The sequence below is a fragment of the Bombina bombina genome, chromosome 2, assembly GCF_027579735.1.
Source record: "Bombina bombina isolate aBomBom1 chromosome 2, aBomBom1.pri, whole genome shotgun sequence".
NCBI lineage: Eukaryota > Metazoa > Chordata > Amphibia > Anura > Bombinatoridae > Bombina > Bombina bombina.
In genome coordinates, this window is record NC_069500.1 from 933,108,512 (window position 1) to 933,123,688 (window position 15,177).

General features: G+C 38.4%; 1 protein-coding gene across 7 annotated transcripts in view; it reads left to right on the plus strand.

Moving 5' to 3' along the window:
• MAPK10 (mitogen-activated protein kinase 10) overlaps positions 1 to 15,177 on the plus strand; it is a 283,673-nt gene that overhangs the window by 159,811 nt on the left and 108,685 nt on the right. For 6 of the 7 annotated variants that reach the window (XM_053700777.1, XM_053700778.1, XM_053700779.1 and 3 more), the window contains exons 7-8: positions 1,804 to 1,986; positions 10,591 to 10,715. In XM_053700777.1, the coding sequence (XP_053556752.1) occupies positions 1,804 to 1,986; positions 10,591 to 10,715 (308 nt within the window). The remainder of the gene's footprint in view (positions 1 to 1,803; positions 1,987 to 10,590; positions 10,716 to 15,177) is intronic. The other variant, XM_053700776.1, reaches the window with a different exon arrangement.

Sequence of the window (15,177 nt, forward strand, 5' to 3'; positions counted from 1 at the left end):
AAAAGAATTGTTACTTTACATAAAGATGGCCTAGGCTATAAGAAGATAGCCAAGACCCTGAAACTGAGCTGCAGCACAGTGGGAAAGACCATACAGTGGTTTCACAGGACAGGTTCCATTTAGAACAGTCCTGCCATGGTCGACCGAAGAAGTTGAGTGCACGTTCTCAGCGTCATAGCCAGAGGTTGACTTTGGGAAATAGATGTATGAGTGCTACCAGCATTGCTGCAGAGGTTGAAGGGGTAGGGGGTCAGCCTATCAGTGCTCAAACCATACACTGCACACTGCATCCAATTGGTCTGCATGGCTGTCATCCCAGAGGGAAGCCTCTTCTAAAGATGATGCACAAGAAAGCCTGCAAACAGTTTGCGGAAAACAAGCAGACTAAGGACATGGATGACTGGAACAAGCCTGTGGTCCAATGAGACCAAGTTAAACTTATTTGGTTCAGATGGTGTCAAGCGTGTGTTGCGGAAACCAGGTGAGGAGTACAAAGATAAGTGTGTCTTGCTTACAGTCATGCATGGTGGTGGGAGTGTCATGGTCTGGTCCTGCATGAGTGCAGACAGCACTGGGGAGCTACAGTTCATTAAGGGAACCATGAATGTCAATATGTACTGTGACATACTGAAGCAGAAGATGATCCCCTACCTTCGGAGACTGGGCCACAGGGCAGTATTCCAACATGATAACGACCCCATACACACCTCCAAGACGACCACTGCCTTATTAACGAAGCTGAGGGTAAAGTTGATGGACTGGCTAAGCATGTTTTCAGACCTAAACCCTATTGAGCATCTGTGGGGCAACTTCAAATGTGGGGGTGCGCAAGGTCTCTAACATCCACCAGCTCCGTGATGTTGTCATGGAGGAGTGGAAGAGGACTCCAGTGGCAACCTGTGAAGCTCTGGTGAACTCCATGCCCAAGAGGGTTAAGGCAGTGCTGGAAAATAATGGTGGCCACACAAAATATTGACACTTTAGGCCAAATTTGGACATTTCCACTTAAGGGTGTACTCACTTTCGTTGCCAACGGTTTAGACATTAATGGCTGTGTGTTGAGTTATCTTGAGGGGACAGCAAATTTACACTTATACAGGCTGTACACTCACTACTTTACATTGTAGCAAAGTGTCATTTCTTCAGTGTTGTCACATGAAAAGATATAATAAAATATTTACAAAAATGTGAGGTGTGTACTCACTTTTGTGAGATACTGTATATACACTAGTATATAGGTCATTGGTAACTACACTGCTGGAGCTCTGTCTTTTGGTATTTGCATATTATGCACCTTTTTATAGTGGGAAGAAAGATATTGGTGATTTTAATGAAGTTTACACACAAAGCAACTAATACAAAAGCATAAAATAGTTTTATTAAGTGAAGCACAAAGTCAAAAGAATCCAGTAGTCTGTGTTGAAATTAAGTGAAAAATATATTATATTGTTTTTTTATTTGCAGTTTTATTTTCTGCATTGCTGTTTATTATGGAAAAATAATATGAAACCGTTTTGATCCACATATGATATAAATATGTCAAATTATCCGTAGATAGATAGATTAGAGTTCGATAGATAGATAGATAGATAGATAGATAGATTATAGATAGCAAGATAGATAGATAGATAGATAGATAGATAGATACAGTAGATAGATAGATAGATAGATAGATAGAGAGATAGAGAGATAGACTGACAGATGTGAATAGATGTGAATAGATGTGAATAGATGTGAAAAGTGAATACAAAATAGAGACAAGTCTTATGTTTCTGGCCTTTCCTTAACCGTACATGTATCCAGATATTGACCAGTGGAACAAGGTAATAGAGCAACTGGGAACGCCGTGCCCTGAGTTCATGAAGAAACTTCAGCCAACAGTTCGGAATTATGTGGAGAACAGACCTAAATATGCAGGCCTAACTTTCCCCAAGCTTTTTCCAGACTCACTATTCCCAGCTGATTCAGAGCATAATAAACTCAAAGGTAAGTTAGTGTAGGGATCTGTAATATTTTCCTTTAGGTCTAATTACATTTATTTTTATAGATGAGGCTGAGTTAGAGAAGTACTGGTAGAATGTTCTTTCATGTCATAAAATTAATCATGTGTCCATAGCTCTTCTCGTCACTCATTTTCTATCCTTTTAATGGTTCAATAATTTTTAAAATTCTTTATGTTCTTGGCCAGATGTTTCCTTGAAACTTCATCTGTTTTCTAGACCCTTAAAGCGTTAAGTTGGATTCTGTACCTATTACATGCAACTTTTCTTGCATTCCAACGCACTTCTGAAATTCATGTTGCAATCATGAGTCAAGTATCTGAAATCTTGTAAATACATTGTAAATATTGTTTTAAGTATAGCTATGCATAACTGAACATGTATATAAGGCCTAAAAGTTTATATCTTTGTGAAATATAAATATTCTGCTTATTAAATCATTTCTAATTTGTTTGCTCATATTTATATTCATATATTCATCATTTGGAAATTCTGTTTATTTAATTCTTTGTTTTCTAACATATTTATTGATATATATTTGGATTATTTGATAACTCATAGTACGCCTGTGTTTTCTTAAATTTGTCTTCTGTCTGCTTTTCTCAGACAATATTCTTACAACACTACAGCCCTGGGGGCTGTAGACCAATATTTTAGAAGCCTTAAGGGCCGCATCTAAATGTATGTCTACTAAACAAATAATTCCCTAAAATGTCAATTAGCACAGGGCCAGGTTTAGCTAGGGTTGTAGTATACCCTCTGTCAGCTGTTCTTATGTCAATAGGGATTTTTTGATTTGTAATCACCCAAACGAAGGTGCTTTTAAATTCCAATTTATTCTGGGGCCACAAAAACAATAGCACACTTTATTTGTTCTGCTTTTCCCCAGGGGGCTGCCTAAAACTAGTTCAGAGGGCCACATGTAGCTCTAGGGCCAACAGTTGGCCATCCCTGTTAAAGATAATTCAGTGAATGAACGTTATAAAAAAAAAACAATATCTTTCTAATAAATTGTATTTGAGTGAAGCAGTATAAAGATTCAATGGGGCATATTTATCAAGGTCTGTCGGACCTGATCCGACACTGCAGATCAGGTCAGCCAGACCTCGCTGAATACGGCAAGCAATATGCTCTCCATATTCAGCATTGCACCAGCAGCTCACAAGAGCTGCTGGTGCAACGCCGCCCCCTCCAGACTCGCGGCCAATAGGCCGACAGCAGGGGGGTGTCAATCAACCTGAACGTACTCGATTGGGTTGTATTGGGGCGATGTCTGTCCGCCTGCTCAGAGCAGGCGGACAGGTTATGGAGCAGCGGTCTTTGTGACTGCTGCTTTATAACTGCTGTTTCTGGCGAGTCTGAAGACTCGCCAGAAACAGGGGCCATCAAGCTCCGTACGGAGCTTGTTAAATAGAGCCCAACATATAAAAGTAAGAACCCAGTTGTAGATGTTGGGCTAGGTTGGAAGCAGAGTGTAGATAATAGCATGCAGTATATGCATTAATGCTTTGCACTTTCCATTAAAAGTATAGAGCATGCTATATATGTAGCATGCTCTATACTTTTAATGGAAAGTGCAAAGCGTTAATACCACACCCTTTAAGCTCATACATGTCGTCAGTTAAGTTTTTAGCTGGATCACAATCTGAAATATCACTTTTTCCTATAATGCTTTGAATGCTACACCTCTTTTAAAAACCTGGTATCAACTATTATCGCTTGCCCTAATCGAAATCTAATCACGTTATCTGACATTATTAATGCAGCTCACACCATACTAAAGCTTGCACAATAAATATTACCCTCTGAAAAAAAATTCAAGCGGTACAATTGTGTGCTAGTGTTCTTATAGAGCTTGCATTTTTGCACTTGTGATCTGGCCATTTGAGTGTTTAAAACAGATAAAAAAATAACAGATTGAACAGTTGTTTTAAAGGGATAATAAACCCAAATGTAAATGTAGCTATGATTCAGCAAGCACTACCCAGGGCGCTGAAACAAAAATGTGCCGGCTCCTAAGCTTTACATTTCTGCTTTTTTAAATAAAGATACCAAGAGAACGATGAAAAATTGATAACAGGAGTAAATTAGAAAGTTGTTTAAATTGCATACTCTATCTAAATCATGAAAGAAAAAAAATTGGGTTTAGTATCCCTTTAATTACAAATTAAATAAAACCTAACACTACTAAAAAAAATTTAAAAAAAATCTAAGATTACAAAAATAATAAACACTAAATTACGAAAAATTAAAAACATTAAGCTTACAAAAAATAATAAACAAAATTATCAAAAATAAAAACAATTACACCTAATCTAATAGCCCTATAAAAATAAAAAGCACCCCAGAATAAAAACACCCCCTAGCCTAAAATAAACTACCAATAGCCCTTAAAAACAGTAAAACCCTCCACCCAACCAACCCCCCAAAAATAAAAAACCTAACTCGAAAAAAACCTAAGCTACCCATTGCCCCTAAAGGGGGATTTGTATGGGCATTGCCCTTAAAAGGGCATTCAGCTCTTTTTTATTGTCCTTAAAAGGCAATTTAGCTATTTATTAAATTGCCCAAACCCTAATCTAAAAAAAACACCCCAAAAAATAAATAAAAACCTAACACTAACCCCAGAATATAATAATAATAATTTGCAATTTATATAGAGCTTTTCTCCCTGTGAGACTCAAAGCACTTTACAAATATACCAACATAAGACATAAAAGTTAGGAGTTTCTGAAGGTCAGATAAGCAGACTGAATGCCTGATGGAAGAGGTGGGTCTTTAGCTTTTTTTTAAACGTCTGTAAGGACGGTGCCTCTCTGATTGCGCACGGTAAAGAGTTACAGAAAGTAGGGGCAGCGTAGCCGAATGCTCTGGAGCCTGAGTTTGTCCTTATTCTTGGCACTGAGAGGAGGGATGTGTTGGCTGACCTAAGTGAACGGGATGGGATGTAGGGTGTCAGGAGCTCTTTCAGGTACTGTGGGCCTTGGTTGTTTAAGGCTTTGAAGGTCAGCAGGCCAATTTTAAAATATGTTCCCCATTTAATTGGAAGCCAATGCGGGGAGTGGAGAACAGGTGTTATGTGGCAGGAGCGAGTTTGATTGGTCAATAGTCTGGCTGCTGCATTTTGTACTGTCTGAAGGCGATGGAGTTCTTTTTTTGGGAGGCCCAAGTAAAGTGCATTGCAGTAATCTAGCCTAGAGGATGCAAATGCATTGATTAATGTTTGCATATCATCCGGTGGAATTAAGTGTTGTATCCTGGCTATGTTTTTCAGATGAAAGTAGGCAGATTTTATTACGGAGGGAATCTGCTGTTTAAAAGATAGTCCAGCGTCAATCAGCACTCCGAGGTTTCGTACCTTTGCTGAACTAACGAGTTTAGAGCCTCCAAGCTCCAGGCCAGTTGGGTGATCGTGGGATATTTTTGATGCCCGGGGTCCCCTCACTGAGAGTAACTCTGTTTTGTCCGGGTTCACTTTGAGACAGCTAGCATTCATCCATTCTATGAGGTCTGTTAAGCAATTTTTTATGCGGCATGCTGGGTCTGTAGTATCTAGAGCAAAGGAGAAGTAGAGTTGTGTGTCATCAGTGTAACAATGATACCTTAGGCCATGTCGGTTAATGATGTCCCTCAGTGGTAGTAAGTAGATTGGGAATAGCATGGGAGACAGGATAGATCCTTGTGGAACTCCGCAGGCCATTTCTGTTGGTGTTGATGAGCTTGACCCTGATATTACTCTCTGTGATCTACCAGCGAGGAAAGATTTAAACCAGTTAAGGACTGTGCCTCCTAGACCACAGATGTACTGCAAGCGCTCTATTAGAATCCTATGGTCAATGGTGTCAAATGCAGCTGAGAGATCCAGGAAGATTAGAATGGAGTAATCACCTTTGTCTCTTGCCATGAGGAGATCATTTAGCACTTGGACTAGCGCTGTTTCAGTGCTGTGGCGGCATCTGAAGCCTGACTGGAAAGGATTGAATATGTTTAGGCATGATAGATGGGCTTCCAGTTGAGTTGCCACTAATTTTTCAATTACTTTCCCCAGAAATAGGATGTTGGATACTGGTCTGTAATTAGTCATGCAGTCTGGGTCTAATAAAAGTTTCTTTAGGAGTGGTTTTACCACAGCGTCTTTTAGAGAATCTGGGAAGTCTCCTTTTTTTAGTGAACACTGCACTATTTTTGTTAGGACTTGGGCGAGTGTTTAAATGCATCCAGATATGAGCTGAGTTGGAGCAGGGTCTAAGTCACACGTAGTAGGGTGCAACTTTATATGGTGTTTTTAACTCCTTTTATATCCACATTTGTAAAAATGGCCCATAAACTGGGGCAATCTGGCATTCCATTGTAGTGGTTCTGGTGTGTAACTGTTTGGCCTGCTGTGATAGCGGTTCAGATTGAGGAAATCTTGTCTCTGAAGAAGTTTCCAAATGCTTCACATTTATCCTGAGAAAAGTTGGTAGGGCTAAGCATGCATGCTGGTTTGCAGAGCCTTTCTACTGTGCGAAACAGTTGCCTGGGTCTATTGTGGGAGAGTGCAATTTCGCGTGATAAAAATGAAGATTTTTTCTGAGTTATCTTGGATTGATATTTATTTAGATGTTTGGTTAGAGCGGCTTTATCCTCTGGATCATGTGTTCTGTGCCACTTTCTCTCGAGCTTAAATCCAGTTCTTTTCATTTCTCTGATGGAGCTATCAAACCACGGTGCATTGTTGTGGGTTTGGACAGTGCGTATGCGAGATGGTGCAATGCTTTCTAGGGTGTCTCTCATGGTTTCCTTATAGAGTCGGACTAAGGAGCTGGGGTCTTCGCAGGTGCCCATTAGTTCACTTAGATCCATATGTGATGCTACATCCAGTGGTGTCACCCCTTTTAATGAGCAGTGTTTGACCAGGTTCTGAGGCTGGTGTCTGGTTGATTGTGATACAATGGAGAAGTGAATGGAGTGGTGGTCTGACCAGGTAACTGGGTTTACAGTTACTGGTGACACTTCTAGTCCAGACTGAAACACTAGATAAAGTGCATGACCTTTTCTGTGGGTGGGAGTGGTGATGATTTGTGTAAAGTACTCATCAAGCTGAGGAGATCCTGCCTAAGCAGGGATAGGGTGTTGTCGATCCAAGTGTTGAAGTCTCCTAATATAAGCCATCTGGGGTGTTCAAGGATTAAGCCAGCCAAAAGCCAGAAATGAAATCTGAGCATTGCTAAATGGATGATTAAATCCAAAACCCAATTTGTGCATGGGTTGAGTCTGTATTTTATTTTTTATTTTTTTAGTTTAAGTGTACCTTGTTTGTGGTGTTCAGCTGAAGGTATATCTTTCTGGTAGTAAGATGGTCCGGTGGGAGTATATTTCCATCCGTTGAGTATCTCACTTTAGTAATGTCATCTACTTACGGTTCCTGAAGTCTGGACATCCATCTCCATCCAGATGGCGAGAAGTCTATATCCAGGCAGCGACATCTTTATCCGTCATGGGGGCATCTTCTATCTTCATCCCGGTGGCACAGAGCGGCAAAGACATCCAGTGCGGAGTGTCCTCTTCATACAGTCCTTGCCGTACACTGAAGCTTTAATGCAAGGTAGCCGTATCAAAATGACATACCTTGCATTCCTATTGGCTGATTTGATACTTCAAATTCAAATTAGCCAATAGGACAAGAGCTACTAAAATCCTATTGGCTGTTCAAAACAGCCAATAGGATTAGAGCTACTAAAAATCCTATTGACTGATTTGAATTTGAAGAATCAAATCAGCCAATAGGAATGCAAGGTACGCCAATTTGAAACGGCTACCTTGCATTCAAGCTTCAGTGATGGCGGGGACTGTATGAAGAGGATAATTTGCGCTGGATGTCTTTGCTGCTCCGCTCCATGCCACCTGGAGGAAGATAGAAGGGCCACAATGGATGAAGATGTCGCCACCTGGATGTCCGGACTTCAGGAACCATGAGTAGATATTCTGTGGTTAGTGTTAGGTATTTTTTTCTTTTTTGGGGTGTTTTTTTCAGATTTGGGTTTGAGCAATTTAAAAAAGAGCTAAATGCCCTTTTAAGGGCAATGAAAAAGAGCTGAATGCCCTTTAAGGGCAATTCTCATATAAATGCCCCTTTAGGGGCAATGGGTAGCTTAGTTTTTTTTTAGAGTTAGTTTTTTTATTTTGGGGGGTTGGTTGGGTGGTGGATTTTACTGTTGGGGGACTTTGTATTTTTTTACAGGTAAAAGAGCTGTTTAACTTAGGGCAATGCCCTACAAAAGGCCCTTTTAAGGGCTATTGGTAGTTTATTGTAGGGAGTGTTTTTATTTTGGGGGGCTTTTTTATTTTTATAGGGCTATTAGATTAGGTTTAATTGTTTTTATTTTTAATAATTTTATTTATTATTTTTGTAAGCTTAGTGTTTTTTATTTTTCGTAATTTAGTGTTTATTATTTTTTGTAATTTTAGATTTTTTTATTTTTCTCGTAGTGTTAGGTTTTTTTAAACTTGTAATTTAGATTTTTTAATTGGTAGTATTTTTTATTGTATTAGAATAGTAAGGTTAGGTTAATTTATACAGGTAGTTTAATGTTAGGATTGTTTTTATTTCACAGGTAAGTTTTTATTTATTTAAAGATAGTTATGTTGTAATTTTAATTTAGGGGGGTGTTAGGTTTAGGGGTTAATAGTTTAATTTAGTTTTTTGCAATGTGGGGGCCGGCGGTTTAGGGGTTAATAGGTTTATTTAGTTGTGGAGATGTGGGAGGCTGGAGGTTTAGGGGTTAATAGGTTTATTTAGTGGCGGCGATGTGGGAGGCGAAGGTTTAGGGGTAAATAGGTTGATTATAGTGTCTGCGATGTTGGGGAGCGGTGGAATAGGGGTCAATAAATTCTTTTTAGTGTCGGCGATGTCGGGGAGCGGCGAAATAGGGTTTAATAACTTTATTATAGTGTCAGCGATGTCAGGAGCAGCCGATTAGGGGCTAATAACTCTGATGTCGGGGACTTTTTTTCCCCCATAGACATCAATGGGGTTGCATTACGGAGATTTTTCATTCCGCACTTCAGGTGTTTTGTTTTTTTCTAACACTCTATTCCCATTGATGTCTATAGGGGAAAGCGTGCACAAGCACATCAAAGCAAAGCAGCCCTTGGATTTTGTGCGGTATGGAGCTTAACGCCACCATATCGCACACACAAGGAGGCTTTTCAGTAACTCATAATGGCAGCGCTATGGAGAGTGAGATAAAGCAACTTTTTTGGCGTTAGTTTCAAACCCTATTTAGCGCAAATCTCGTAATCTAGGTGTATGTTTTCTGTAACAAGGGCTCATTATATGCATAGAAATCATGCTTGGCTATACAATGTTCATTTTTTATCTTTTATATGAAAGTATTGTATTGTAATGTATATTGGGTACATAACAAATTAATGGCATTCTGAAACTGATATATTAAGCACTAATTATAGAATGTTTTTTTTATTGCACCAAGTTATTTCAATATAAATATGTGAAAAATTCCAGTTATGTGTGTATGAGTTTTCACATACATTTGCACCTGCACAATAACCTCAGAATACTGATGCTTGTTGATCAGTTATTTTAATGTACGGTATTTATGAAGTTCATGCAATTAACCAGAGAATAACAGGATATGCTAATGTAGAGGGAAGGTGATAATGCAATCAAAATAAATACATGAGACGCTATGTACGGCTCTGCAAATGGATTGGAATAGATCCAAGTGTGGTTTAGATTAGCCACAATCATTTATCTATAAATATGTTGTATGCACTCTAGTGAGAAAATAGAGAGCAGGCAGAAGTAAATTATAGGAAAAGCAAGTAAAGTAAATATTGACTTACACTGCACTTTTTGGTGCTTGAAGTAACATGATATAGTTAGAATGTGCAGTTTTAAAAAAAAAAAAAACTTTTAAATTTACTTCTATTATCAAATTTACTTTGTTTTATTGATATCTTTTTAAGAAAAGCATACATAGCTAGCGGCAGGGAAGGGCTAAAAGATTGGGGGTATTTAGGCCTCCTCAACTGTTAAATACATTGATATAATGTATATACTGAATTGCTTTCAAATTAATAGCTGTCTCTGCAGAGTTACTGCAGTTAAAATTTTGAGTGGCTGGTCACGCACAATCTTCAAATTGTATTGTCACGGAATTTAGATCAAGCCCTAAATCACTAGCTAAAAGAACATTCAATTATTTTAGTTCCTGAATATCCATAGAATATATCAGTATTTAAAGGGATATCACAATCAACACATTTCTATCATGCATAAAATATTTTTTCATAGAAAGGCTATGTTAACAAAGGCAATGTTTTTGTCCACCTGTAAATTCAGAATTATATAAATCTATACCAAAATGGAAGGCAAAAAATACTTGACAGCAGCTGAATTGATTTAAAGATTTTACACCAGCTAACTCGGCCATGAGTGTTTACATTTATTTTCCTTAATAAAGGAGGTTTTGCAAATATGGAATACAAGCCTTGATGGAAATCTAATCATATGTGATTTTTTTATAGCTATGGTTAGTAATCTCTTTCTACTATACGTAATAATTTTACCTCTGTTGTCCTTTAGCCAGTCAAGCAAGAGACCTTTTATCAAAGATGCTTGTCATTGACCCTGCAAAGAGGATATCAGTGGATGAAGCATTACAGCATCCGTATATAAATGTCTGGTATGACCCCGCAGAGGTTGACGCGGTAAGATTTTGACATATTAACTGAAATTGACATATTTTAACATTGAAATTCAAAGGAAATATTAATCAAAAAGCTATTTTTTTAGATCATGTTTGTATTTAAAATTTTATTTTATGTCCCTTGTGTATGAAATCATTTTTTATTTTAGAAAAATTGTATTTTTGTATTTTTTTTTTTATTTTCTACCTGTATCTCTTATATAGAATTTAATAAATAAAGATACAAGTTAAACAACAATTTAATTTACGTTAATATTCAAACCAGAGCATAATGTTGCTAATAACTTGATAGAGCTGAACTGCTAAATGAATTGCACTTAACTCAAGTCTTAAGTAGGATTTTAAACCAACTGCCTTATGACAAGAATAATATAGAATACACATTATCCTAATATCCTTGTCAATTCTATCTGTCTATCTATCTATTTATCTATCTATATCCTGAGCCTGCACTACTTCCTGTTGACAACATTCTCTTGACAGTGCAGTAGACAGGGTCGGCTCCAGAACAAATGAAATGGGGGGCTTTTTCTTTTCACGAGGGGGCACGCATTTACAAAGCATGTATGAGAGTCAAAATAAGAGCAGACCTACATATTCTGCAGGAAAGTGTAGCTTCTGGCTGGCTTATACCCCACTATTAATATTTGGAGAATATGTGCTAAATCACTAGGTAAAAGAATAAAGTCTAAATCCTATGCAGTGCACTAAAACAGAACCATTAAACTTGAGACCCCCAGTGCAATAGCTCCTTAAAAACAATTCACCCCTTAATCACCATTATCCAAAACCCTTAAACTCAGTCTCAAATCTCAATCATGTCCCCTAAACAGCCATGCACCCCAAACCCCCAATGCAATTAACCCCTTTGTTTGCAATAGCAGTGAGGACACTAGGTTTTCAGTTACTGGTAATTTTGTAGATTAGAATTAGCTATACCTGTTTCACAATAACTAACGGATATCAGGCTACTTAATACAACCTATGTACTGTGAACCTATAAGAATATGATTGTATCATATAAATAAAAGGCTATAAATGGCTACCGGCTTCTATCAACGTCTCAAAAGTGCACTGTGATCTTGGGAGCCGACCCTGGCAGTAGATGTCATGACAGTGCTTGAGACAGAACTCAGGTCAGGTTCAGCAGTTTTTGTGACTAGAGCTGGGTTTGAGCCCTAGTTTTTATGTGTGTGTGTGGGGGGGGGGGGGGTGAGTAACTATGGGAAGATAAGCATTATATTTAGGTGGCTATGGCTGGTCCAGGTAGAATATAGCCATTTTTTAGGGGGGGGGGCTATTTGAACCCCTCATAGAGATGTTGTGCAGGACAAAGAGGAAGGTGCAGCCTTCAGCACTAGATACACTGACAAGCTGAGAACACACCACCTAAGAGCTCCATGCAGGCTCACTCCCATTGGTTGCCTGTGACCCTGACATCACCGCCACCTGCCCCAGTAGATTATGACACCTGACTCATACTTTGAAGTCTAAGGGAGTAGAGGGATCAGCAGCTTGCTTGATTCATCAGAGGAATAGTGGAATCTTCTTGCATATAATTATATTGCAAATAATATTAACACATTACAATAGTGAAAGCACATTTTGAACCTCTGCATGTGCAGTAAGAATACCCTGGCACTTTTTAAGCATGGATTAGGGTGGTTATCATTGATTATTTTGACTTAATTTGCCTGTTTGCAAGAGGACTCATTGAATTTGCATATTTGTTCTCTTTAATAAATAAACGGCTAGATTACGAGTTTTTGTCGGTAAGGCTTCCGGGGCTAACGAGCAGTTTCAGCTCACCGCTCACTTACAAACAATGCTGGTATTACGGGTTTTTTTAAACCCGGCGTTAGCCGCAAAAAAGTGAGCGGAGAGCAAAATTTAGCTCCACATCTCACCTCAATACCAGCGCTGCTTACGGTAGCGGTGAGCTGGCAAAACGTGCTCATGCACGATTTCCCCTTAGGAATCAATGGGGCAGATTTGGCTGAAAAAAAAACCTGCAAAAAAGCAGCATTCAGCTTCTAATGCAGCACCATTGATTCCTATGAAAAAATACATTTATGTCTACACCTAAAACCCTAACATGAACCCCGAGTCTAAACACCCCTAATCTTACACTTATTAACACCAAATCTGCCGCCCCGACATCGTCGCCACTTGCATAATATTATTAACCCCTAATCTTCCGCTCCAGACACCGCCGCCACCTACATTATCCTTATTAACCCCTAATCTGATGCCCCCAGCATCGCCGATACCTAACTACATTTATTAACCCCTAATCTGCCGCCCACAACGTCGTCGCCACTATAATAAATATATTAACCCCTAAACCTAAGTCTAACCCCCCTAACTTAAATATAATTTAAAATAATCTAAATAAAATTACTACAATTAACTAAATTATTCATATTTAAAGCTAAATACTTACCTATAAAATAAACCCTAAGCTAGCTACAATATAACTAATAGTTACATTGTATCTAGCGTAGGTTTTATTTTTATTTTACAGGCAACTTTGTATTTATTTTAGCTAGGTACAATAATTATTAAATAGTTATTAACTATTTAATAGCTATCTAGCTAAAATAAGTACGAATATACCTGTAAAATAAAACCTAACTTATGTTACAATTACACCTAACACTACACTATCATTAAATAAATTAAGTAAATTAACTACAATTAATTACAATTAAATTAGATAAACTAAAGTACAGAAAAAAACAAACACTAAATTACAGAAAATAATAAAATAATTACAATTTTTTTTAAACTAATTAGACCTAACCTAATCCCCCTAATAAAATAAAAAAGCCCCCCAAAATAAAAAAATAATCCCTACCCTACACTAAATTACAAATAACCCTTAAAAGGGCTTTTTGTGGGACATTGCCCCAAAGTAATCAGCTCTTTTACCTGTAAAAAAATACAATACCCCCCAACATTAAAAACCCACCACCCACACACCCAACCCTATTCTAAAACCCACCCAATTCCCCCTTAATAAAACCTAACACTAACCCCCTGAAGATCACCCTACCTTGAGACGTCTTCACCCAACCGGGCAGAAGTGGTCCTCCAGACGGTCCAAAGTCTTTATCCTATCTGGGCAGAAGAGGTCCTCCAGACGGCCAGAAGTCTTCATCCAGGCGGCATCTTCTATCTTGTATATATATAAAGACAAGTAAAGAACATAGTAATATAAAGTATTTCTATTGAGAACACTTAAAAAAAACATCATGATTGAATAAAAATGATATTGCATGTTTCAAGGTATTTGTCTGGGAAATGCTCAAAAGTGTATACATGTGTTGTATATTTATGTTTATATGTGTATATATGTGCACCAACATATTTACAGGTATAAACACATAATTACACATGTATACACTTACATACACATACATACTGTACACATAGATACACATATTTAGGCATATACTGTGTAGATATACATTAGTACGCTTTCCATTCAAACACTGTGCATAAACTTATCAACAACTATGGCTTCAACTATCACCTCTATGCCGATGATACCCAGATCTGCCTATCCACCCCCGCACTCTCTCCTTCTGTCAATTCTCACATCAGCAACTGCTTATCTGGCATTTCCTCCTAAATGGCCTCTCACCACCTAAAAATAAACATGTCCAAGACCGAACAACTTCTAATCCCCTACTTTAATTCTATTCTAGTTTCTAATTTTTAAATCTCAAATCTGTCTTTTATTCCCCACATTAAATTTCTCTCTTCATCCTGCCGCAACCACCTACACAATAGCTCCAAAATCCGTCTGTTTCTGAGCACTGAAACTACTAAACAGCTAATCAACTCCCTGGTAATTTCCCGACTTGACTACTTTAATTACCTACTAACTGACCTCCCTTTCTCCTGCCTCCCCCCTTCTATTCATCCTTAATGCTTCTGCCAGGCTAATCCACCTCTCCTGACACTCTGTATCTGCTGCACCTCACTGGCTCCCCATTCACCGCAATTAAATTCAAAATTCTCACCCTGACCTACAAAGCCCTCAATGCTGCCCCAACCTACCTGTCCTCGCTCATCAACAAATATACTCCAGCCCGCACCCTAAGATCCAACAATGACCTGCTCCTTGTGTCCTCTACCATCACCACCTCCTCCAATGCTAGACTACAGGACTTCTCTTGTGTGGCACCAAACCTCTGGAACACACTTCTTTGAGCTGTCAGACTTTCCCCTAACCTTTCCTCCTTTAAACGCTCCCTAAATACTTTTTTGTTCAGGGAAGTTTATCACCATGAATTTCAATTACCTAACAGTTCCCCTCATCTAACTCCTCACTAACATCATTCTCACTTTTGCAGTACCCACCTCCTTTTCCCCATTCTCCTAGCAATCTAGATTGTAAGTTCCCACGGGAATAGGGCCCTCAATTCCTCTGTATTTGTCTGTAAAATGTTGTCTTA